Source organism: Ammodytes marinus (genome assembly GCF_949987685.1).
Source record: "Ammodytes marinus genome assembly, chromosome: 9".
NCBI classification, from domain to species: Eukaryota; Metazoa; Chordata; class Actinopteri; order Uranoscopiformes; family Ammodytidae; genus Ammodytes; species Ammodytes marinus.
Window position 1 is genome coordinate 12,319,104 of NC_137213.1, and position 25,441 is coordinate 12,344,544.

Consider the following 25,441-nt stretch of genomic DNA (forward strand, 5'->3'; position numbering starts at 1 on the left):
TAAGGTGCGAGGAATAAAGGGATATTTGTGTTAATCGATCACACGCCAAGCCTGGTTGAAGCCTGGGCCCTAATGGTTGTTTGCTGTCATTTTTACAAGCAGCCTCGTAAAAAGGATTAGAGTGGCTCTGTGCAGTAAAGGGGCGCATGAACAGCAAAGTTCTGTGGCCGGCAAGGAAAATCAATCAATTTATCCCTGATGGTGGCGCAGTTCTGAAACATAATGCCTAACGATGATGGAGTTTGGACACTTCATACTTGTCATTGTGAAATTGGACTGCCGTGTTGCTAATGACGGTAATGTATGTTGTGCCTCGCCTACTACAGTAATCCTTCACTCTGTCTCACTTAAATGCATCTCATTGTCTGGCATATTACATTATGAATACTGCTGGGGGCAAAAAAAAAAAAAGGGGGGAGTAGGAATTAATTCATGTATTCATTCATTTGTGCAGCAAGTTAATGGAAAAAGTGCATAACCATGTATTTCTTCCTTTTGTCGCAGGCGATTGTAACTTTGAGAAGCCGCTGGCTGCGTGTGGCTACAGCCAAGGCAGAGAGGATGACCTTGACTGGGAGCAGGCCACCGCCAGAGAGAAGCCCTCATCTGATTCGTGGATGCCCTCAGGTAAGCAGGGTGACACTCGCAAAGTGCAGAAATGATGATTCACCACACAAGGAATACATCTTTGCACTTTTGACACTGTTATTTTGTGTGAAAAGCATTTTTTTATTATATATTTAACATAAAGGAATGTTATTTTGCTATACAATAAGAACCCGCTTATAGAAAAAAAGGTATTAAGCCAGGGAAGAAAAACATTTATGGGAATAGAAACGTTGGTACGTATAGGTTTCCAAATTGTGACAAATTGAAAATACACATGTATTCATATGTATATCAGAATATCTTGCTATTATTTTGTGCACTGAAGAACATGAGCTGTCCATGACCTCTGCCATGATTAACAGAATCCTTTAAATACAGTTCATATTACTCTGCAAGATCATGTGTGGGCAAGCAATACACGCAGCTATAATAAATGTTGCAAACATTCACAGGATTTAACAGAGAAAAGACATGACAAATTTGTCTCTAGTTTTTCGACAAAAGAGATTTATCTCCGAAATTGCCATCTCAGTCTGATGATTTAGGTGTTTACATGAAAACATTTTCTGATTAGGCTATAGGTCTGACTTTCATTGTAATATTATGTAGGCTGCATTCAAACAAGTTAGTGTTGAAGACTTATCAATATTGATTATAGCTTTTATGTCCATGTACTATTTGATCGTGTAAGTACAACCTCTTAAGATAAACCCTTTTCTTGTCAATTTCAGATGTTAATGCAATACATTTTCTCATTAGTATGCACTACACAGAATCTTAGGGACATACACATTAACTGCGACAAAAAGTTACAACTAATATCAAAATATTTAAATCAATTTAAGTTAAAGAAGCATTTTCATCAGCCACATATTGAAATTCATTAAAATACTTTCCATGCATTTTGTGTACATTGCACATACATTTTATTTTTAATGTTCCATTGATCGCTTTTGATTTGAAAAGAGATACCACCAGCACTGAGCAGAAGGCACATAAGGAATTAGGACTAATGGACTGACTGTGTGTGTGTGTGTGTGTGTGTGTGTGTGTGTGTGTGTGTGTGTGTGTGTGTGTGTGTGTGTGTGTGTGTGTGTGTGTGTGTGTGTGTGTGTGTGTGTGTGTGTGTGTGTGTGTGTGTGTGTGTGTGTGTGTGTGTGTGTGTGTGTGTGTGTGTGTGTGTGTGTGTGTGTGTGTGTGTGTGTGTGTGTGTGTGTGTGTGTGTGTGTGTGTGTGTGTGTGTGTGTGTGTGTGTGTGTGTGCGCGCGCGTGCGTGTGCGCGCGCGTGCGTGTGCGCGTGCGTGTTCGTTAAAAAGGTAGCGTTGTAAAGTAATGGATATTGTTTTCCTCTCCTATCTGACACCTAATCTCACCAAGGCTGCATCACAGATAGATTGCACTAGGCCCCCCTAGTGACGGAGGGGGAATTAATTAGCAGGCCCTCACTAATTTTAAGCAGCCAGTGCCCAGACCTGTTTGTGTGCACATCAGGATGATGTGTGTTAAACCGCCCCTGAGAAATTACTTTTCATGGCGGGGGAAGTGTCTACTTTTTTTTTCTATCGCAATTGATTAATGTAGGGACACATGGAGGCTGGGCAAAGGTTACAGTCGAATCTGGAAAAGCCTTGACCTACAAATTAACACCCTGCGCATGGTCTAAATTTAACACATCTGATTAAAATCCCATGTCTGGTTAAGAGGTGTCCCTGATTGTGCTTCCTAGTCTGAGTGCGCTTCAGACAGGCTTGTTTTCCACCTGAGCGTCCCGAATTGGGCCTAATTAGCGGGTTGCAGCTCTTTCTACATTTCTCAGTGTGAGCACTTAACCTGCCACGCGAAACTGCAATCTCTCCTCTTTGACCGCATTCAAAGGGATGTGAAATGTAGTGTACTTGACGGCTGAAATTGTTTTAGGGCTACTGGAGCGGAGGGTTTGATGGCTGGAAATGCATTTCGGTGAAAGCCACACTGGCAGAAAAGCTATCTCACCTCTGATTGCTGTCTCACTCTTAACCTGTACGTACGAGACTTCACAAATGACCTTATCATACTCAGAACAGATTGTTCTGAACCCAAGGCATGGCGCTACCTTAGACACTTTTAAAATTGGTTGTAGACAGTATCTGCCCACATAGGGTTGTTCTCAATGTGAATGTATGATTGAAATGATGATTGAAACCGTTTCTCACTTAGGTTTCGGAGCAAATCAAATTATTCTATACATTTTAAAGTTCTATCTCTCCTGAAACCCTCAATCTTAATGGTCCATGGAATTTTGGATGACACTGCATCTATGATTTACATCTAGTGCCAATGTTTGGTGCCAATGCAGAGATTAGTTTACCCTTTGATAATGTGCTGTGGTGGAAAGTACATGTGTGGGTGTCAGTAAAGTGTAGCATGACAAAGTTGGTTTTCTATCAGACCTACAATGTATGTTCAAATTTTTATTATCTGCAACCTTAACCAAGTGTTCTAGATGACGTCCAATTTTATTTGGACGTTATTTTTTTTTTTTTTTTTTGGCCACTGGATGTATAAAGAAATTCCTTAAATTTGATCTTGGTTTTTGTAAAATTGTCCAGCATCCCGACTTCATTTTCTATTTAAAACTCCAGTGTGTGTGTGATTCGATAAATTATAGTGCCAAGAGAAGATGACAATATGAACAAATTGAACTACACTTCTAGAGTTCCTTAAGAAGAAATGTTTTCAAGGTTAAAAAGATACAAAGCCTGAAATCGGCACCCCATCTTTGATGTGAAATCAATAGGAAAAACACTAAATTAAGGTGCTATGTCATAGTGGTGAGTGTAGAGAACACACACCATTGAGTCCTTTATGTGTTGAATTGGATGCCGGCACGCTGATCTACAAACACACAACCTAACTGGCCCGATTCCACCCCCCCCCCATATGTAAATTAAAGGGAAACGGAAAAGCGAAATGAAACGCAACTAGGACAAGAAGCCCTTTGGTCACACCGAGAAGAGACAAGCAGTAGTGCCTGAAACTCTTGGTGGTTGTTTACGAAAATCCCATCCCTACCTAATTGCTAGGTCTGGACGGAGAGAGTAGGGCTTGTTTATCCCTCCGCACAGCTCTGATTGCATATTTTGGCTCCTTTTAGGGTGGATCGGCCCAGTTTTTTCTAAGGCTCCGCGTGTCTGCTTGGGCGCTCCCCAGTGTGTTGTGTCTCTCTGGAGCCAACTTGGAGAAACCCCGGGCACAACTGTCACTGTCAGGCCTGTTGATTTCCAATGACAATATACAGCCATTTCAGCCAAGACCAACAACCAGCTCAGCCTTGGAGAATGGAGCTTGGATGCATTTCTGTCAAGAGTCAAATGTTGTATGTTATTGCTACATGTTCTCCAAAATGGTGAACATGCTTGGTGAGGAAGTTTGTGCTGCAGGGGGGTTGTCCAGATGTCATGAAGAAGAACAATCTTTTTCTCCGAGAGCCCCAGCTGGTGCAGAGTTTGCCTAACCCTCTGATGGTGTCATGGATGATGCCAGCAGTAGGCCGCTGCTCCCCGGGCAATCCCTCCAGACTCATTCTGGGAAATAATGGCAAGAGGAGGAGGAGAGAAAGTCCTCTAACTGAGATTAATTAGGTTTTTTGTATTATGCTAGGCACAATAGCAAATGCAGCCATGGCTAAATTACTTATTGTTGCATTCTTAATGTGTGCTCTAAATATGTTGTGGGAGAGAGAAATGTAATGTTTTTGTCTCTCTGTTTGCACTGGGTCTTTGTTTTGATAGCGCGTCCTTGGGTCGATAATGAAGCCTATATAATGGTGCAGGATTGGCACAATGAGGTTCTTCACCGGGGTAATGGTGATCTTGTCTCTTTCTGCCTCTTTCTCTTGTCATGTTCATAATGCCTCCATGCAAATGCGGCTCAACTCTTGAACCCAGAAGGGTGCCTCTCTGAAAGAGAAGCTACTGCATATGTATAACACGGATCATCTTAAAAGGCAAACGGTTCACCTTTTTGACCATTTCAATCCGGAGGTAATGATTTGCCTAAGCCCCCTCCATCTTATACCTGGACAAGTAGTGTTGTTTTGGTGATGTGTGTGCTGTTCAAACGAAGGAGGAGGGAAGGATGGCCACTTAAAATATGAGAGGAGAGAACACCCACTGACTGAAGGACGTCAGAAATGTAATCAGAATTTTAAATCACATCAGCAAAAGATGGGATTTGCCGTTGAGGAGGATAAGGGCCCCCGTCTTGTGAAAAATAAGCTAATTGCTTTTGAGCCATTCACAACTTTGTGTGAAAATCACACCTTGCATGGCGTTGGCAAGGTTGCGAGGTTAGAGAGAAAGCCCATTATATGATTAGGAGATGAAACGGAACGGAAAATTACAACGTCTGATCAATTCATAAATTAATTCCCGGGGATGACGGGAGTGCGATTTTCAATTTATTCATGTTTTTTTTTTTTTAGGTTAAGAAGTGTACCGTGGTCCGAGCAAACCGGATTGCGCCCATTTACTATAAAGGGGATTATGACGGCACACTGTACTGTCGTGATGGAGGGCATTTGCATACTGTATATTTTCACATTAGTGCGCATGGTGTGTACAATTAAGGCTAATGATGCTGCTAGGTGACTAACGTGAACACTCTGTTGTGTAATGGCTTTGTACCAGGCAAATGGGCCGTTTATGTGACCCATTTATTGCAGTGGAGCGCCAATAATGGGCCATGCATATTAAGATGACATATTAAACCATTAAGAATTGCTGTTGATTGACGCCGACGACAAAAGGATGCCGCCACGGAACACAATACGGGTCAGTCGTTCCACCTGCCGAAAATGACAGAGCTGAATAGTGTTGCGCATGATGGATGGTTTTGGGTGAATCTGTTTGACACTGTCAAAGAAAACCTGGCAGGTCCTTCATATAGAGAGCCCAGAGTTATTCAGTGTTACTTTATATGGCCCCCTTTCATGATTTCAAAAGGACATAGGGAAAGTTCTGGAAAAAACTGAGTGGAGGCCACTGCAGTTCACATTAACAGCCTCACCTCTCACAGCGAGAGCATTTTTGATTAGTGGCAGACGGTGAGAATAGCCCTGTCTTCATTGACATTTCCGAAGCGGCAGTCGTGCTTTTTCTGAGGCGGTGACCTCTGTGAATTTTATTAGCAAATGAGACCTGGAGGCTTTGGGTTTAAAGAGCGCCCCTTCATTCTGATTCCCCCCCACATAATGGTTTTCTCAGAGTTCAGGACCTGAATGGAGGAATAATAACGAGCGCCAGTCATTACTGCAAATTATATCCTCCGCTCAGACCATCACTCAACCTCATAATTAATCTAAATTTCTTCAGTCCTATAGACTTTGATGATTAAGATTAGACAGCACCCTATGTGCGTGAACTACATTATATCAGACTCTATTCCCATTTAGAAGACGTACTTCTTATATCTTAGAAAAGGAAACAAAAGGAATAAAAGACAATTTACAAATGCAGCCACTTAACCAGCTCAAGGTGTGTTAACTACATCATGCTTATTCTGCTTGGAAACTGTAACTAGTGCGCTACATGTAGCATATCCCTACTTTTTGTGTAAGTATCGCACCTTTATCCCCTTCTTTGTACAATCCATTTGTCTGTAAGGAAATAACATACATTGGATGTTGGTTAGTCTTTCTGGAGGAATGTCTTCTTGAGGGATGTTAGGGGGGGATGTGTACAGTCAAACTGGATATATAGAAAAGGGTTAATAGGATGCACTTGACGTTTGTCCCGGGGCAATTCTTTCTGTCCACTTCTCCACCAACCCTGAACCTCCTCCTTCTGCTATCTACAGTGGTTACAAAAAGAAGACAGGCTCTCTAGATATGACACTTTATTGTAGCAAGCGAAGGAATTAGTATGTGGTCTCGTCACTTTACATTGTTGTAATCCTGAAAAGCTGTCATTTTTTTAATTGAGTTTGGTTGCTTCATAAAAGCGGGAATTTATACTGTACATCATTTTGTCAGTCTTCCAATGGATTATGGTCATTGTTTTTAGCCTGTTTCTTCAGAATAAAGACGGAATAGTTATTCTAAAATATATTTATTTTAATGCATAAAAAATCCTTTGCTTTGAAAGCAATACCAGGGTTCAAATGGCCACCAAAACATTGTGCTAGAAAAAACATTAATTTCAAGTATTTCGTTCTTTGGTGATTGCTAGTCTGTCACCAGTTTTTGCTCTCGGCTTAAGGAACTAGTTTTCCCCCATGTGGACGGACCAAACTGCTGTGCACAGTGAGTGTGAGCTGACAGGTGACGGGATTAACCTGATTGAAGACTTTCCCCAGGAGAATGCCCATGCTTCTATCGAGGCTGGTCTTTTGGATTGCTTATTGTCCAACTGAAACCTGAACATTTGTGGGTTTCACCTGCTTGTACTTACCCTCTCATCTCCCCAATGCTGACCCGATATTCAATTGAATATTGGTTTAGGTTTTGATTGTGTTTGTTTGACTTTACATAGAAAATACCCCCGAAGTCTTCAAGTTTCAATTTAGCTTTTAGTTTTCAAGCAGCTACAAGGGAAGTTTTGGATCTTATTTTAATACTTTTGGCTGATTTAGCGTTCCCCTTTAGACACGTGAACCATTTTGACACCTTCTCATTCATGGTGTAGCCTGACAATGATAAAAGTGGATGGCCTATGCCGTCTTTGTAACAGCCCCTCATTCAGGCACTGTGTCCTTGTTAATATGGTCGGAAAACATCCCGGCATAATGAAAAGACGTGTCTTTTCTATTCCAGCGGTGTGCACTTCATTGCTGAAGAAAAGCAACTTGAATGTACGACGCATCTGCAGCACCACCACATAAATAAATTTTTCAAACCTGTCTCCATGTACGCATTGTACAGCCATCATTGCAATGGAAGGTGAAGGTGGCCTACATTTGGAATAATAATAAATCTGTTCCTCAGAATCAGAATACCCTAGACAATAGCCAAGCCCTGGCCTTTACAGAGTTGCAGGGGGACAAGGCCTTGCGTGTGCCGAGAGCTCTCCATTTTTAATTGGTCTTGAACATGCCATTGTTAAGGCGGAAGAGATAGAGAAAGAGCAAACACCCTTATGCATCAGTAGCATATTAGCACAGCACTAACACAGTGTCATTCTAATTTGCTCTTAGACTCACTGGCTAATTAGCTTGTCATGGTGCAGAAGGTCCTGCAGAGTATGTGGTCATTATAGACTCCAAGACCATAGAAACTCAGTGGCAATCAGTGTTTTTTCCTGTCCTCATCTTCACTTCCGTTAGGCAGTGACAATGGCGAAAAGCTGTACTATGATGTTTTATGGTGGTCAATAACGAGGAAAGGAAACACTCCTTTCCCCTCGCTGGTGTTTAGGTTCACTGACCCAAATCCAAAATGATTTGTAAGCCTTATATTTGGTGACAGGAATCTCAAAGCCCTGTTGCTACAGTTTTGCAACCTGCCTGCTATAGTGAAGATGTATTTCTGTTGAGTATGCTGCACTTTAATATTAACAACCAATGCATTAAGCTTGATTAAACAAGAAGTGACTACTCACGAAGGGTATTCTCTCTATTAATATTTCATTAATATAGTAGTAAGAATGTACAAATGCAGCTTGAGGGATCTGGTAACTTTCATCTCTAATTACCGACAAAGAGCACTGCTGCTGCGCATGAGTCTCCTGTGCAACACTGTCACAATGTGGTTGTTTGAAATGGAAGGTAAAGTGTTTTATAGAGAAAGAGCACTGTCTGGCAGTATCTTTGTAACATCAGCTACAAACTGAACAATTAATCAACTGATTATTAGTGCTGGTTGGCATCACACCAGGGGTTGCCGATGCCTCAAAAGGGGGACAAAAAACTGTTCTGGGCACCTTAGCAGATGGCTGCTAGCCTGGAAATCCTGACCCTGATATCTTGAACGATAGAGGGTCTGGCGACGATCAATAGTAATTTCCAACTCTAGGGGCGGCTCCTACTCGTGCATTTCAAATGCCACTGCACGCAGTTGGATAGCACTACAACCAATCAGAGCGATGCACAAGTGACGTAAGCCCCGTTCGTTTAGCGAACAGCTGTTAAACTGTTCAATTAAACGTTTGCCGTTGTCGGTCGGCAAAACAGAACATTCCACTTACTTGCTAGTGAAAGCTATGAGTCCCGTCTTCCAATTCGTTAAGGGTCGAGGCCAAAGCAGTCTCAAACTCACACAACATATCCGCAGCCATCTTTGATGTTTACTATCACAGCTTCGACGTCGCATGCACGTCACTGTCGTCATCCGGTTACGTCCTCCCCAGAGCACCATATAAAGGGCTCTGGCGCGCCCATATTAGATAGAACCAATTGAAACGTTATACCAGATTTCTGGTAGTCTTGATAAGCTTCAACGGAGCGTCTCCAGACCAACACGCGCAGCAAATTTAATTTGCCAGCGCCTAGTGGCAGGTCTGGGAATGCCAGGCTAGATGGCTGCATGTTATTATAGAGAACGCAGAGGCCTCAAATTGAGGCACCTGAGTTGAGGTTAGACAAACAAGTGTGTCAAAGTCAACTCCTCTCCTGCCCTTCTACGTATATCTTCCAGACATTTTTTTGGCATAGCCTCAGAAAGAATTAGCCTCATCATTTGAGAGTGAATAATACATTAAAAAGCTTTGGGGAAATAGCAGTGTGCTGTTCACAATGATGAATCGTAACAGAGTGAATACACTGTGCAGGAGCATATATAACTCGGGGAGAAGAACAATCATAAAGCTAATCAAACTGAAAAATGGTGCCTTTTTACTACAGTCAACATTAAATTTAAGACCTTGTGAAACATTCAAACTCTAATGCTCACATAATTACAGTACTATTCGATTTAGGTTTTTTTGATAGTGCAGATATTTGTTTCTCTACACTGTTCTTGCACTTTTAGTTAAAATATTCCCTTTGAAAAACTAATGAAAGAGTGGTCGATATGCAATTGCACCGTCTCATGCATGACTCTGAAATACATTTAGATTTGATACATTTTAGTATATTTGTTTAACTTTGTTAATACAAAGTGCTTTGTGGTTTACTACAGCTTCATGTAGTTTTAAACTAGGGCTGCAACTAATAATTATTTTGATAATCGATTTATTTTCTCGATTTATCGATTATTAATCGACTAGTGTTTTGGTCCGTAAAATGTCAGAAAATGGTGACATTTTTTTATAAATTTTCCAAAGCCCATGTTGACGTCCTCAAATGTATCGTGTCCAAAACACACAGATATTTCAGTTTACTGTCATAATAGGATTAAAGAAACCAGAAAATATTCACATTTGAGAAGCTGAAATCAGAGGATTTGGATTTTTTTTTATAAAAAAATGACTCAACGATAATCAAAATGGTTGGCGATTATTTTAAAGGGGACATATTATGAAAAACAAAACATTGCAGGTGTTTGGGCACCCTTGTAGGTTATTGGGGTCTCTACCAGCACACACGAGCTTCAAAAAAACAAATGTGTCAGTTTCTTCAGGGATGCTTTTTTAGAAAAAAGGGGGATTTGAAGGTTTCTTCCAAAAAACACAGACTGGTGACGAAACCGGTCGGTTTTCATTATCATAAATACTCCCACGGGAAAGCTTACCAGAAACTCGGTAGTTGATTGGCAAATCAAGACGCCCCGTTGGTAACCACACACAGCTGAGCCTCCACTCGCTCATGCAACAACAGAGGAGAAGCAAGCTGCAGTGTTAGCTCATCCTCAAGCTACCATCACACCCCAGCCTCGAAGCAGACCGGGGCTGAATGGATTTACTTCATTTTTTGTTGTTTGGCTATGCCCAGCAAAGGTTGACAATCTAGTGTGATCTGCTGTTACACTGGAGTGTGGAGGAGATTGTGCCTGGAAGACAGAGAGACACCATCTCTCCTCTGGAAATGTAAGTAGTCCTATTTAAAAACAAATCTGTCCGTTTATGAGTTCAATGTGTGTAATGTGCTTTAATTTATCCCTCCTATAATAACCAACGCCGACTGAAACGAGAGAATGTCTCTGGGTTAAGTAGTTAGCGTTAGCGTTAGCGCCCGTTAGCTTTTATGCTAACGGTTAGATCTGTGAGTCTGTCCGTGACAGCCCCTGTGTGAAAACAGTGAAACTGCGTTAGCGCCCGTTAGCTTTTATGCTAACGGTTAGATCTGTGAGTCTGTCCGTGACAGCCCCTGTGTGAAAACAGTTTAGTATAGCCCTTGAGCAAGGGCTATACTGAACTTATTAGTGGCCCATCTTATTTAATAATGGAAGAAAAAATATATTTTCATTAGTTTGTAGCTTTGCCATAACTACAGATGTATCATGTATGTAGGCTACACATGATGTAACATTGAATGTGCCATGTTTTACAGCTATCTGGGTGACCTGAGCGTTGACCCACAAGGACCGTCACACTATCTGTTCCATCAGAGGACTGTTCACTGGGTGGAACAGGTGGTCTTCTTCAGGGCCCACCAGCAACAACTGGACAGTTACATACAATATGGCTTTGCTTCTGTTTGAATTATGTACACTTTATATTTCCATTTCACTGGCTATGAATAAACTGCTTTATTTTTAAGTATGGTTTTGGTCATTTTAAAATGTAATGATACTGTTTCAAAGAAAAAATCTTCAGAGAGATAAAGGGTTGAATTAAAAAACGTATAAGTCAATGCATGTAGATCGGTCTGAAAACTAGTCCAACATCCTGACTATGAAAATGTGAGTTTCAAGTAATCCTTTACTACACGAAGCAAACAGTGACAGTAAGCAACACAATACATGTTTTAACAGTAAAACTTTATTATAAATGAGTGATCACAATACAAATGATACATTACCTATTAGGTATTGAAAGGGTGTCAGATAATTTGCAGCTCTGACTGTAATTGTTTCTATATATTTTTTTTTTACAAAAGATAATGTCTTTCCAGTGGATCTTGACATGATACATTCCTTTCCTGCCACGTTACTGTACATTTACAGCATGGCTTCACAACCAAAGCTTTCACTCCACTGGGTTGTAGATCATTCCCCAGTTTAACCTGTAGAGACATACATAAAACGTTGTATGTTACAAGTTTAGAGAGTTTATTCATAAATACTTAGCTCATATTCTGTTACTGACTGTGACATATTTAAACTGTATTTACCTGAGGATAATGTCAGGGAAACCAGAAATCTTGATGCAATTTTCACAGTTTTCAGCTCAGACTCCTGCCTGACCAGGTTCAGTTGTAAAGCTTTTGGTTTAGAAGTGATAAGTGTGCTGATATTTGCTGTAGAAATGAAGGTAAACATGGTAACATCGATCTCCATGCTGCATTGGCCAAAAGTAAACAAAAGTGACAGCTGGGCGTGTGCCATGCCCATATAGGTAGGTATAGAGTAAATGAGCAGGGCGGTGCATGCACGCCCATGTAGATAGGAGGGGGGTAGATGTCAAAACCAAATTTTTTAGGGAGAGGCCTGAAAAGGCCTGAAAAGGCAATGAAGAAATGGGCATTGGTAGAAAACTAATGGGCTTTTTGTACAATAGACCATTAAAACCTTTTCTAGTAGACCTCGGAAATACACATTTAAACCCGAGTTTTTGCATAATATGTCCCCTTTAATAACCGATTCGTCGATTAATCGTTGCAGCTCTACTTTAAACACAATACCAATAACTACATAATAAAAAATGACAATCAACTTTAATAGAGCTCTGTTATCGGGATCAGCATGGCAGATATCCAAATCCAGGTATCAGAATGGGATCAGAACCAAAAAGAAAGTGCATCTCCAATTAATTTAACTGACCATTAAAAAAAAAGCTTGTTTTCTGGGCATCTGTCAGTTTGCTTGGTTGTTATCATGTGATCTAAGTATGGAATGTGGAACTTCTCCGTTGTCATGGAGACTGCTCCGTAGTTCAGAAGTTTCACACTTAGGTCATGTGAGAGATCGCCATGACAACTGAGCAAGCTCCATCTACTGACAAAGACCTCGAGACGTAGTTTAAACTATAGAAAAGTTACGATTTTATTTGTAAAAACTACTTTTTTTTTTTTAAGGTCAACCCAAACAATGTAGGCCTATTTATTGTAAATATACCATATATATTGTGTTTTTTTATACACACAAACGGGCCCGAAGGCACACAATGCACAACAGGACCTATACACATGCATATATGAGATATGTCAATAGTGGAGGAAATGCCCCACGAGAAGCACCCCATACAAATAATGTTTCAGTGCCTTGCTCAAGGGCACCTCGGTAACGCTCATGAGATGAATTGTCAACTCTAGTAGTACTCATACCAAGACTGGTCCCATTCTGGACTTGGACCCAATACAAACAGCTAATTTTTCAGCCCACAAATTCTGTATTCCACCAGTTATAAGAGTTCATATAACAGCCTCTCATAACATGCCATGCTCGTATGAACCGAAAACATGTTGCTTTTAAAAATAACAAGTTGCTACTACCTAACAAACAAAGCTGTGTCTGCTGAGTCCGTGTCACCATAGCTCACTGCTCCTCCTCCTCCTCTGCTCCCGCTCCTTCTGTTTCATTGTGTAAACATGACAGAGCCCCCCCACTCGTTATCTGAAGCTGGAGACAGATGGAATTGGTGAGCGTTACAAGTGCAGCAACAACAAGACAAGTGGGCAAGCTCGAGTCATTGATGGAGCAAATAGGGTTTTGTGAGAAGCTGCTTGGCTGACACACTCGGGGACCAAGCCTTGCTGATTTCAGCGTTCAGACGTTATTCCCCCCTTTTTAACACCATATCTGAGCGGAAATGCCAGATGTTAAATTTAATGATGGAGATTCACATCCACTGCCGTTCAGCTCTACCTCACATGCAGGAGAGCAAATCGTTTTTTTTTTTTTTTTTTTTTGTCTCACCTCCAAGCATTTTTATCATTACCACACTTCCAAAAAATATTTCCAACATAACCTGAATGTTTTTGGCCGCGTCTCAAACGCCGTTACACGATTTGTGCCATCTCATTTCCGAGCCAAGCTAAATAGGATGATGACAAATAGAAATGTGTTCCGCATCTCCTTGAAAGTTTGCCAATATAATAATTCTCACTTCTGTTTTATTGGCAAGAGGCGAGAGAATTAGATTAACCTTTCATATTGAACCAAAGCGATACAAATCTAAATGGGGCTCCGTTGGCAAATAGATCTTAACTTATTGATTTCTCATCATTTCCCCTTCTCTCTGTCATATATATACATAGAGAAAAATGACTCTTCTCGAACATCCAGCATTTGTAGGATTATCCTTTTTCTGTCTTTGTATTTTGATGTATGATAATGACTGGAGAGTTTCCATCCATCTAAAGATAAGAGCATTTTCTCATTAATACTAGAACTGTCTGTGCAAATAGAAAAGGTCTCAGCAGTCATTTACCTGCTCACTTCATACTCTTATAAGATAAGGCCTTTTATCAAGTTACTGTTAAACCTCAGGACCTCATTGCTAGGAATAATCAGGTTCTTGTTGAGGAATCTCTTTTATATTAATACCCACCTTCCTCTTAACACCAGCAGTTCCAAGATATGTTGCTGGGAATAAAACGGCCATTAAGATATATAGACCATCATACTTCTACCAAATGTACTATATGATCACCAAAAGTTGCTGCAGTTCTTATGCAAATGTAATGCCCATAAAATACCACATAAGCCCTTAGCATGTTAATTTAAAGGGACATTACCCAACAGGTTATTTGCCACTACCTCACTGTTGCTGATTTGAACCTCACCAAAGTCAAGTTCAAAACCCAATCTAGAAGGTTCCCTATATAGGTTAGTGTGTTAGCATGCTAACATTGGCTTATTAAAACTAAACTCAGCACTAAGCACGTTAACCAGACAACGGTTGACCTGCTGGTTGGATAAAACTCATACCATATAAAACCTCTTATGTCCACGTCGCAGGTTCAGCCTTCATGATGGTGAACACTTCGGGCCGCTTTGCAGGGCAGAAGGCCTTACTGCTGACGCCGCAGCTGAGGGAGAACGACACCCACTGCGTCACCTTCCACTACTACATCGGAGGCCGAGACAACAGCCACCCAGGTCACCTCAATGTCTATATCAAGGAAAACAACAGTCCCATGGGCATGCCTGTGTGGAACGTGTCTGGTCCGGCCTCTCGCTCCTGGGGACAGATGGAGCTGGCCATCAGCACCTACTGGCCCAACTTCTACCAGGTAAAGGAAGTGTTGTCTACATCCATCTCCCTTTTCACATAATGTCTCATCACAAAACTAGGTTGCTCATTGTAAGCCGCCTGTATAGCTGCAGCCAAAGTCATTAACGCCTGTTCACTTGGTGGGGCAAGACAAAATGTATTATTTGAGAAGGTCCAAACAATAGCACAATAGCCTATTCAAAACACCTAAGATTATTGATTTCCGGGGGAGTTTGCTCTGTATCCATGGTAATCTGTTCTCTCTCCGTCTCTCTCATTTCCACGTGAGCCAGTTCTCCTTTTTTTTCTTCCAATTCTGAAAACTCATTTTCACTTACCAATGCACACGACTGCTGGCCGGGGCAAGGTGATTTCACACTCGCCTGGCTATTAGTCTTCGCCAGGCTTGTTCTGCAAGTCCACCAAATGTTAATTGATGCATAGATACCCCTTCACCTCCCAGTGGGAGACGGCCCCATGCCGAATTATTTCATTATAGGCTCGCGGAGCTCGGTCCACGGTGGAGCCGAGGGGAGTCAACACATTCTGCTCATCACAGCCACCCTGATAACTTAGTTAACAAGGGACAGCATTGAGCTTTCTCCCTGCTCAATGCAAGATAGGAGCCTTTAATGAGACGAACACGGACAAAAGAAATAGATAGAAGAGGGGGAAGGCAATAGTTGAGAAGGGCAGAATGTGCTGCAGCTAGACACCACTAATAGCCAATGCTTTCGCCTGACAGGATGGTGACCCCTAGTGTGACATAATGATGTAAAGTCAGTCTGGTTCAAATGATTTTAGTTTCGGCTCAAGACTCTTAAAGATGGAAGGAGAGTGTTTGTATTCGAGGCACAGCTTGTTGTGTTTGGATAAATCCTACTAGCAGATACTTTTTGGTTGTAATAAAATGCAGACAACGATCTAAGTCCCAACTGTCATTTAATATTATTCTCAGCTATTGTTTAAGGTCAGATACTTCTTCTTCAATGTGACAAACCAATCAACACCTTTAAACAAACCGGTGCGTCATTCATGGTTAAACATTTTGACACACCGTTCATGGTGTTTTTAAACAAATCACTGAGTGTTTAGGCCCAAGATTACATATTATACTTTCCAATGCATTCATTGAAATGCCCAGTATCCTCTACCGTCCAAAGCCCAGCGGAAGGTCTGTCTCTGTTGGTAATTGCTCCACACCCAAACTGACAACATGGGTGAATGCGAGAATGCTAATGATCTTAGCACGGCTCTCAGTCAAGAATAGAGAGACCAATGGTGAAAATTGTCCCTAATTAACAACAGTGTGCTAATTAAAGGTATTTTTAATTGCATAGTAACCTACGCAATTGTCAAAGGGAAGCCACCTGATACTTGGAAATAATTTTTTAATTACAGGTAAGGCTCTTAGTCATCGTGAGCCTCTCAGCCTTTTGATAATTACTCTTCTGCCAGGTCATCCCTAAAACTTTTAATTGTGTGTATGCATGTGTGTGTCTATATGGACATTATTCTATAGAATATTTAACACCCTTTTTTCATCTGGATATGCAGCAGTGCACAAATGAGACAGAACCCCCCCCCCCCAAATGTCCTCATCTATCTTGATTTCAATACAGTAGAACCTATGGCAGTATTGCAGAGCTAATCAATCCTGCTGTAATGTCGTTCTTAGCCAAAGTCCCGTAGGGATAGCCAGCGCGGTGATGTAGACATGCAGTGTTGGGTTCACACTCTGTCTGTCTCTCTGACAAATGAGACTGCTGAACTTTCCTGTGACATCAACAGCCCTCGTCCCATGTGGATATTTCCACTCTGTGGGTCAGGCCCAATTATGCTCTGCACTATCATTGAATCAATTATATCACAGCTATTAGGATGGCTGAATGATGTCTGTTGCACAAACAAAGGATTTTCAATTAGAGAGTTAGGGATAGTCCATTTGACTGGTGGCGATATATAGAGCGGTTGGCCTTTTAATTTCCTTTTAAATTAGCCTGTAATGAGGCCGTAATTGGGACCCAAGACACTCACTTTCATATTTCATGAGACAAAAAATAAAAATTCATAATGAGACAACCTTATGGCATCCTGCCTCCCAGATGACAATGGTGGTAACTGTCTCCGCCTCCACATTCCAAGGCTACAAAAGGAATCTCAGAAACGTGCATGTGTGTGTAGCCCTCGCTACCACTAGCAGGACATCAGTTCCTGGGGGACTCCATGTATGGATTGTACCCATTAATATATACCATTCCCTGGAAGATATAGGCTTATATTTAGTCAATAAATGGAATGCAGAACATGTGCAGCGTGTGTGTGGTGGTGTAATAGGTCCCTGTACCACACCCCTGGGTTTGGAAAGGGACTGGCATTCTGTTTCCTTTTTTATCACGGTGCAGACCAGCGAGTACATAACTCTGACATACTGCTGGAACACGCCCTCTGTCACGGCTCAGGAACATTTGTTTTGCAAGAGCACTTGGTCCTTAAAATAGGGGTCATGTTAGTCCTACGCAGCACAGTTGGACTTGAATTTTTAGATTTTGTATTGTCAGAGATAGCATCAAACATGTCAACCACGTAGCAACTGTGAAATGCAACAGCAGCTTCTTCTCGTGGGTGGGATGCCCCTTTTTTTAAATTTGCATTAAAGGGTTGGTTCGCTAAAATTAAGGAACATGCATAGGGGGTCACTTGCATCAGCTGTTCCTAAATTTAAACTCAGCCTTGTTATATAATGTTTTTGAGTGAAGACATACACAGCCGAACATTGAAATCGGTTCCACTTCACAAACATTCTCCCATAGAGATATGTTAGGGTGAAATATTTGTATATAATTCCAGTAACTGGAAGATGAAACTGTCTCACAGCTTTTCCATTCACCTTCATTGCTTTGGGTTGTGGGCATATATTTCAACACCTATACAGCTAATAACCAATGCTTAGATAGCCGTAAGTTACACACACACACACACACACACACACACACACACACACCATGCTTGTCATGGACTGTATGCTAATCATCTCAAGGCTCAAACTCAATTTAACACTTTCATGTCATAACACCTCTCCCACTGTGACATATTGTGGAAATAACGCCACTGGCCTGCAGCTGTGGGGTGACCAGCTGCAACCAGCCAAGTGCAGATCGCATTAGAAAGAGAGCTCGACCGGACTCACACACAAGCAGCCTCACTCAAGTGCCATTGTAAAGCCGTGTGGCCATTTATCATTGGTGTTATGAGCCTCCTCTGTCCTCCTCAGATTGTGTTTGAAGCCGTAACCTCAGGGCAGCGCGGCTTGCTGGCCATCAAAGATGTCGTGGTCCAGGGACACCAATGCAGTAAGTCAATTTTTTATTTTTTTAGCCCCTTCCCCATAAAAGAATATCATCAAAAGAGTCATTGTCCTTTCCCTGACACCCTCCCAAATACCTGTATCATTGGTCTATTCAAGGCCTTCCCACCAGTCCAACAGAAGGGCCTTCAAAGACTATATACTACAGTGAATCCAAAGTGTAAACCCGCCCTCCTCCTTTTTTGCTTTCCCCGAAGATTTATGAGCGCACAGTTGACATGCTGAAGTGTGCTCGGGATTTAATGTCTGGAGTGGCTGTGTTAAATCTATCCATCCTTTGAGAGATGGGAGAAATAGTGCAAGTGAAGAATAAAAAAATAAAAAAAATAAAATGGGATGAAAAACAAATACCACTGTAGAGTATGCTGCTGCCTCTGTTTGGATTCCAGCATATATCTTTTTCTCTCCCTAAAGGATATTCAGTATAAAGTGCCTCGTCTCTCAGATCTTGCTAGCCTCGCCCCGCATATAAGTACAAGCACTTGGGAGCGCGCTAAGAAGCTAATGAACATGTAATCACTGGCATATTTAGATTTTCTTTTTCCCCGCCACTGCTTGCTGCTATGCTGGGAGTACAATGATGAGGGCTCTTCAGGATTCCTCATTGCCATGCTTTTGAGTACCAAGAGTCACGTCTGTCCATGTGCCACTCTTTTAACTTCATACCGAGAGAGGTTTTCCACACTCTACAGTCTTAAGTCTAAATCGATACCACACGACTTTTCATCAATTGATTTCTTTTTTTTCTTCTTCTAGCCTTCATAGCTGAAGTATCAAGCGCTGATTGTTAGACGCTAATGACCTGTTAACCATTTGAAAGGCGGGCGAATTCCTACAAATGTTATGTCAATACGATGGATTTATATAGCGATAGGTGTTGCATATGAATGTGTTTGAGTAAATCGATGAGGGCCCTTGCAACGTGATCAATGTTCAAATGCGTAAAAAAGTGAGAGCGGATCGATAGCCCACTCAGTGCCCATTGGGTTTCTTTTGAGTGATAAGCAAAGTGATCAGAACGACTCCTCCGTGGAGCACACAAGCAATTCATTTTCTATTTATATGACCCACGTGGAATATACAGCACAAAGGTGTGATTATGTCAATGGGTGGTCTGCCTCTCTCCCCCCTATGGTTAAAGAATACATTAGCGATGGGGGAAAAAGATTTGTCTTTTTTTGGCACTCAATGGATTGACAGGACTTATAAGTTATAAGGATGGGTATGGTTTCAAAGACGGGGGGGGTTATAAAATATTGAGTCGAAGTGAAAGTCTTGATGATGAAAGTGATAGAATTAGCTTTTTTTTGCCAAGTCTTCAGAGATTTACTTATGTTTCAAATCAAGGTCGCTCCACTGAATTGCCCTATTTTACTATGCAGAATAGCCGTACTAATCAAAAATGCTCTACATAAGTTGCTTTCTGTGGACTTGTATTCAAGTCGGTGAGCATACCGATAATGAGCACAGTTGGAAAAAAAATAATAATGCTTCTGGAAAAAATCTACTCAATCAATGAGAGGAAGCGGTTAAGAGACTGGGTTTGTGGTAGGTGTAGGTTTAGCCTCTCGTGTGAGATTTTTTTTAAATATATATGTGGAACATTCCCCTACAAAGTGAGTGGTATTCGTGTCATAAAGGGCAATTTTAATTTAAATTTATACTTCTCTGTCATCCAATTTTCTGAAATTGGTGTAAATAGCAGCATATTGTGGATTGGCATACTCTTGATGTTGCACCCAGATACAACCTTGGCATGTAATATTAATTAACTAATTTTTGAAGCTGTCTGAATACATATTTACATTTGTGTCATAGTGAATACACCCCACTTCCTGACCATAAAGGGAGTGGAGGTCAACGCTGGACAGACTGCATCTTTCCACTGCACCGTCAATGGACGCAAAAGGGACAATTTCCGCCTCTGGCTTCAGGTGAGATCTATTTTTATTATTGTTGTATCCTTATACTTCAAATCTTGATTTAAGATTAGACCACAGTGAGATCAGAATTAGAGAGAGCAGTGCAACCAAAAAAGCTGCAGGCGTATTGCTTCTATAAATGCCATTTAATGGAGCCACGCCAAATAAATAAGGATACATCTGGTTTAAAGGGTCAACAATTTGGAATTGTTATCAAATCATCATTTGCACCCCAAGAAGATTAGCTTTCACTCCGGTGTGTTGCCAATGGGGATCCTAATCTATCTAATCTAATCTAATCAAATATCGAAGTCAGGCCCGATTTGGATGCAACTGTCTTTAACTCAACTGACTTGTAATGATACAAAGATGAAAAATCCATAGTGAACAGAATATTAATCCATGATACTGTAGACACTGATGTGTGTTTTATTAATTCCCATCATTTAAATACAAATCACTTAGTAACAGAGGTTTAGCAGATTTCCAATTTAGTGTTTTGGTTAGAAGTTTAACCACAACTCTAAATTGGCTTGCAAGGTCTAATGAATTCTGAGTTTTGACTGATGATTCTCTCAAGAGTGAAGTAAACTTTAGAGTGAAGAAAAATTGGCTCTGTATCAGTGAAATAATGCATGTGACCTGATGGGAGAAAACAATACACAAGGTTAAAGTGAAGAAGAAGGTCTATGGAGGATTAAAATCCTGTTGGTATATATCATGGCGTCTTGTCATGTACCATGCTTACACAAAGTATGGCATTTTTTGTTTGTTGTTGCATACATGTAAGCCTACCCACTTTTCAGGACAAACATAGCTATTGCCATTAACTTGCACAAATCATTTACTTAATTCCATCCACGACATTCACACACTGCTTTTTTGTGCCCTTGCGTTGAGATTTCACCTGCTCACCCGATGTTCCAGAGGTGCCTGTGTCTGGGATGCAGTGGCGGGGATTAAAGTTGTTTCAGATCACCGCAGTATGGTCTTAACCTATATAGATGTCGGCTCCCGTGGATACTGTGTACTATATCGGGCACCACTAAGCTGCACAGCAGTCTTGAATTGACCTTGTTCTGCGCAGTGAAAAGGTAGTGCATCTGGCAGACATAACCCTGCCGGCTCTGCTGCTAAGCACACTGTCACATGTGTGATCAGTGGGAGCACGGCGCCCGGGTAAAGGTCCTGTGCCAGGTACTCCATCATTTTAACAAACACGTCCTCATTAGCACAGGAGCTGCAAAACAAACATTAAGTGAAAGTCCCCCGATGACAGTAATGAAGAAATATTTCTAATGAACAAATGTCCCCCATCTGCCTGCTGTGAGGGGTGACAGCTGGGGAGAGCCCACTGCTGTGTGTGTGTGTGTGTGTGTGTGTGTGTGTGTGTGTGTGTGTGTGTGTGTGTGTGTGTGTGTGTGTGTGTGTGTGTGTGTGTGTGTGTGTGTGTGTGTGTGTGTGTGTGTGTGTGTGTGTGTGTGTGTGTGTGTGTGTGTGTGTGTGTGTGTGTGTGTGTGTGTGTGTGTGTGTGTGTGTGTGTGTGTGTGTGTGTGTGTGTGTGTGTGCGCGCGATTAATGTATTCCTACTATCACCCACCGATGGGGAATGATGGGACACAAACAAACATGCACGTGAACAGACCCAAGAACAAGTATATTCGCTCAACCACAGTTTCTGAAACACACACAAGGTCAAGCCACTTTGCTTTATTAAAACCTTTCTCCATTTTTTGGATGCTCACTCTCTGGTGCGTTTTGTCTCTCTTCCAAAACAGGGCATCGGTGGACGGGAGGCCCCCATGAAAACCACTAAACCTTGGAACAACCGGCGCTTCATAGGCACTTTCGATGTGGAGAATACGACCAAGGGCGACTCGGGACGCTACCGCTGTGTGGTCCACTCAGACAAAGGAGTTGGAGTGTCCAATTATGGAGAACTGACCATAAAACGTGAGTATTGGTCCCAGAGCACAGAGAAAAACACACAAAAACACCTATACTGAACCTGAATGAAGTAGCCCACACAACACAACACAGCCCAGACAAAGCAGCAATGTTTTCCAACCCACATGACCTCTACACGCACACCAAAGTCAACCGAAGATAAACAGGAAGTGCTGCATGTTGCACAGATGAAAATGTCCTCTAAGGCGATACTAAAACTACTAGCTTTTTTATGTTGATTTGTTATCCACAGGACCTTAATACCCCCCCCCCCCCACACACACACACACACACACTGTAATGGCTGTCCTTGACTGAGCACAATTCGCACCTTTTTAAAAGATCACAAAGGCAAGAGGCACCAGGGTTTTACAGTAACCCTCACTGATATTTCACTCCTGCAGTCATTTGATATGAATTTATGGAGTCTTCTGAAACTAAATCCTGCAAGGCCTCACTTTCCTCCGAGCCCTATAGCCCGATAATGGCCTTCTATATTTCTTCACCTCAATTTTCTCCCTGTGCTCTCAATTGAATTTACAACCCCCTGATTTTTTTTTCCCCCTTTTTCTTTTTTTTTTTTTGTCTCCAAGCTTTATGTGATTGATAGGTTTAATCCTGGCTGTCCAGATCGAGGTCTGTCAATCATGTGAGAATGGCCGGGCCCAGACACACCAGAGTGAGGAGAAGAGATAAAGTCTCCCCTGCCCCGGGTGTATCAGTGGGTTTCAGTGGTGTACTCAAAAGGAAATTTACTGGCACTCTCCAGGCACTCCAAACCACACTCGCGCATAAAAAACAGCAACACCATCACTCGCGCCATCCTCGCATTTACACACCCTCTCTCCACATACTGCGATATTATTGCTGAACACTGCGTTCAATGTGTTACGGGATATATTTCATACACAAGACAAGACCAGTTGAGCGTAAAGTGCCTTTTGTCATTAATATTTAAAATCCAGTAATTTCTCTCGATTTAGGCACACATCGAAATCTCGTAATGCATCCCCACTTTAAATTCTGCAGACATTTCACACCTCGGTGTCTCTGGCATAAGCCAACCGGTCGCTGGGAAGAAAAGAGGCGTTTTCACGGTTTCTAACCGTCGCACATAAAAACGCTGATATCTCCTCTTATCGTACCAGTCATAAAACAAGTGCTTAACCCTCCTTGCAATGTGTCTGAGTCGTAAATCCTCCTTAAATGTGTATTCATCGCATCCATTTTTTTTTGGAGGAGTGACCACGGGTGCGATTCTGCGGATTATGAGCTCGCTACGCACGCACGCACGCACACGCGCGCGCACACGCGCACACACACACACACACACTTCCCCACCCTTCATTAGCATACACTTGCCTTTTTCTTCAACATGAGGAGAGTGAATGCTTGATTATCCCAGATAATCACTTCTGCCTTTCATGCCAGTATTCAGTACAAATTTATGTGCCCTATGTGGAAGTGCCCTGCGTGTAGTTTCCAAAGGTTCCGTACCGATTGGCCCAGTGCAGCCCTCTTTCTCCTGCCCCTGACCCCCTCTTGTGACGGGCTCTCCTGTGGTGCCGCCACTGGTTCTGAAAGGGGGGATAATTACTCCCTGTCCGAGCACCGGCTCCTTTTCTTGTCCTGGTTGAGATTCACCTGGAGCCCTAAAAAGTGTCCACTGAGCATAGTATTTTGGGACGTGTTACCAACTCAAGGCTGCAGAAGGCGTGACCGTGTCAGCGCTAATGAGAATAGCCACCGAAAATCGAAGGGTGGCCAGGCCTCGTCATTTTCCAGTGGTGACCTCATCTCCGATCAGGAGTTGAGATCAATTCTTTGCTCACAGCAGCCCAATTAGGAAGTACGGGCCACGTAATGAGGAACCTCTTACATCTTTGCAGCAGAGGCTCAGCAAATGTAACAGCTCTAAGAACAGAGCAGAGTGGCAGCTCTTATTAATGCTCTGTTTGTAGTGAATAGCAAGGCGTGTGTGTGTGTGTGTGTGTGTGTGTGTGTGTGTGTGTGTGTGTGTGTGTGTGTGTGTGTGTGTGAGTGTGTGTGTGTGTGTGTGTGTGTGTGTGTGTGTGTGTGTGTGTGTGTGTGTGTGTGTGTGTGTGTGTGTGTGTGTGTGTGTGTGTGTGTGTGTGTGTGTGTGTGTGTGTGTGTGTGTGTGTGTGTGTGTGTGTGTGTGTGTGTGTGTGTGTGTGTGTGTGTGTGTGTGTGTGTGTGTGTGTGTGTGTGTAATTGATATATATGCAGTGTTCCAACGATTAGTCGATTAGTCAATAGGGAAAATAAATCTATTTTAAAAAGATACCAAAGATTCAATGGCTCCATCTTTTCAAATTGAGTGGGTTCAATTATTGTGAATTTAATATGTTTGGGTTTTAGACTGTTGCTTTAAATAAAGAAGCTACCACCTAGGCCACCTACCACCTATTGCACAACTTATAGACCAACAGATTAGAAAAATATATAAAAATAGACACCGAAAATAATTGTTAGCTGGAGCCCTAGTATGTTGCTTCTTTGTGCATCTTTGGCATTCGGCATGGGGTCCATGTGGATGCCAGTGTGATTTTTTTTTTTTTTTTTTTTTTTGTGCATGAGTGTGCATTTATGTGATGGCGGTCTGGCAGGCAGTGCAGGTGCTGCAGTAGGAGGAGGGACCCCAGCTGTCGCCGGGCCCTTTGCCTGTCTGGTCAACATCATGGCAACAGCTGCTGGCTGACCCTTCGCGTATGGCCGCCACTGAGTAGAGTTGCTTTGCTTTGGCGCCCTTACCAGGACACCGCTGCTGCCTCGTGAGGCTTAAACAGTGGGGAAGGGAGTTGTTAATATCCCAAAGTGTTCCAGCACTGGAGTGTATTTCACACGGGTAATCCGTTATTTCCAGTGCGTCTGCCGTGGCCGTTGAACAGAGGATTACTGCACCTACAGGAATTGTTTCATCACCGTAAACTGCCGTCGCTTTTGTGAGGCAGTAACTTTTCAAAGTAGAAATGAAATGCTTATTGCTATACTACATCATGCTGCTTAGTCGTACTGTAACGGAAATTGTCTCTGGCGATTGTTGCAATCTCTGCATTACTGTGCATGGAAAACCGTGTTCTCTGTAGAAAAGGATGAATGATTTGAGGGTTCCTTGGACATTTTCATCTCACAGTCTGACAATGTCACAGTTAATCCTGTAAAATATATTCAGATAATCATAAAATGCGGTTTTATAACTTTCGTAGATGTAAGTTGGTTGAATTTCATGCTAAGTTGCCAAGTTCCTCACACTGTAACCCAGTCATCTCTGAGTCAGCAGCCAGAGTCTTTGTCATATTTTGTACAAAGTTCTTACTTTTAATTACTTTTTTTTATGCACAGAATAC

At 42.0% G+C, this 25,441-nt stretch overlaps 1 protein-coding gene across 1 annotated transcript in view; it reads left to right on the forward strand.

Annotated features, from left to right (window-relative positions):
* LOC307255153 (receptor-type tyrosine-protein phosphatase mu) overlaps window positions 1–25,441 on the forward strand; it is a gene marked incomplete at both ends in the record, with an annotated part of 168,280 nt that overhangs the window by 43,621 nt on the left and 99,218 nt on the right. The window contains 5 exons of the mRNA XM_080033786.1: window positions 505–627; window positions 14,582–14,856; window positions 18,112–18,190; window positions 20,023–20,138; window positions 21,905–22,079. Of these exons, the coding sequence (XP_079889912.1) occupies window positions 505–627; window positions 14,582–14,856; window positions 18,112–18,190; window positions 20,023–20,138; window positions 21,905–22,079 (768 nt within the window). The remainder of the gene's footprint in view (window positions 1–504; window positions 628–14,581; window positions 14,857–18,111; window positions 18,191–20,022; window positions 20,139–21,904; window positions 22,080–25,441) is intronic.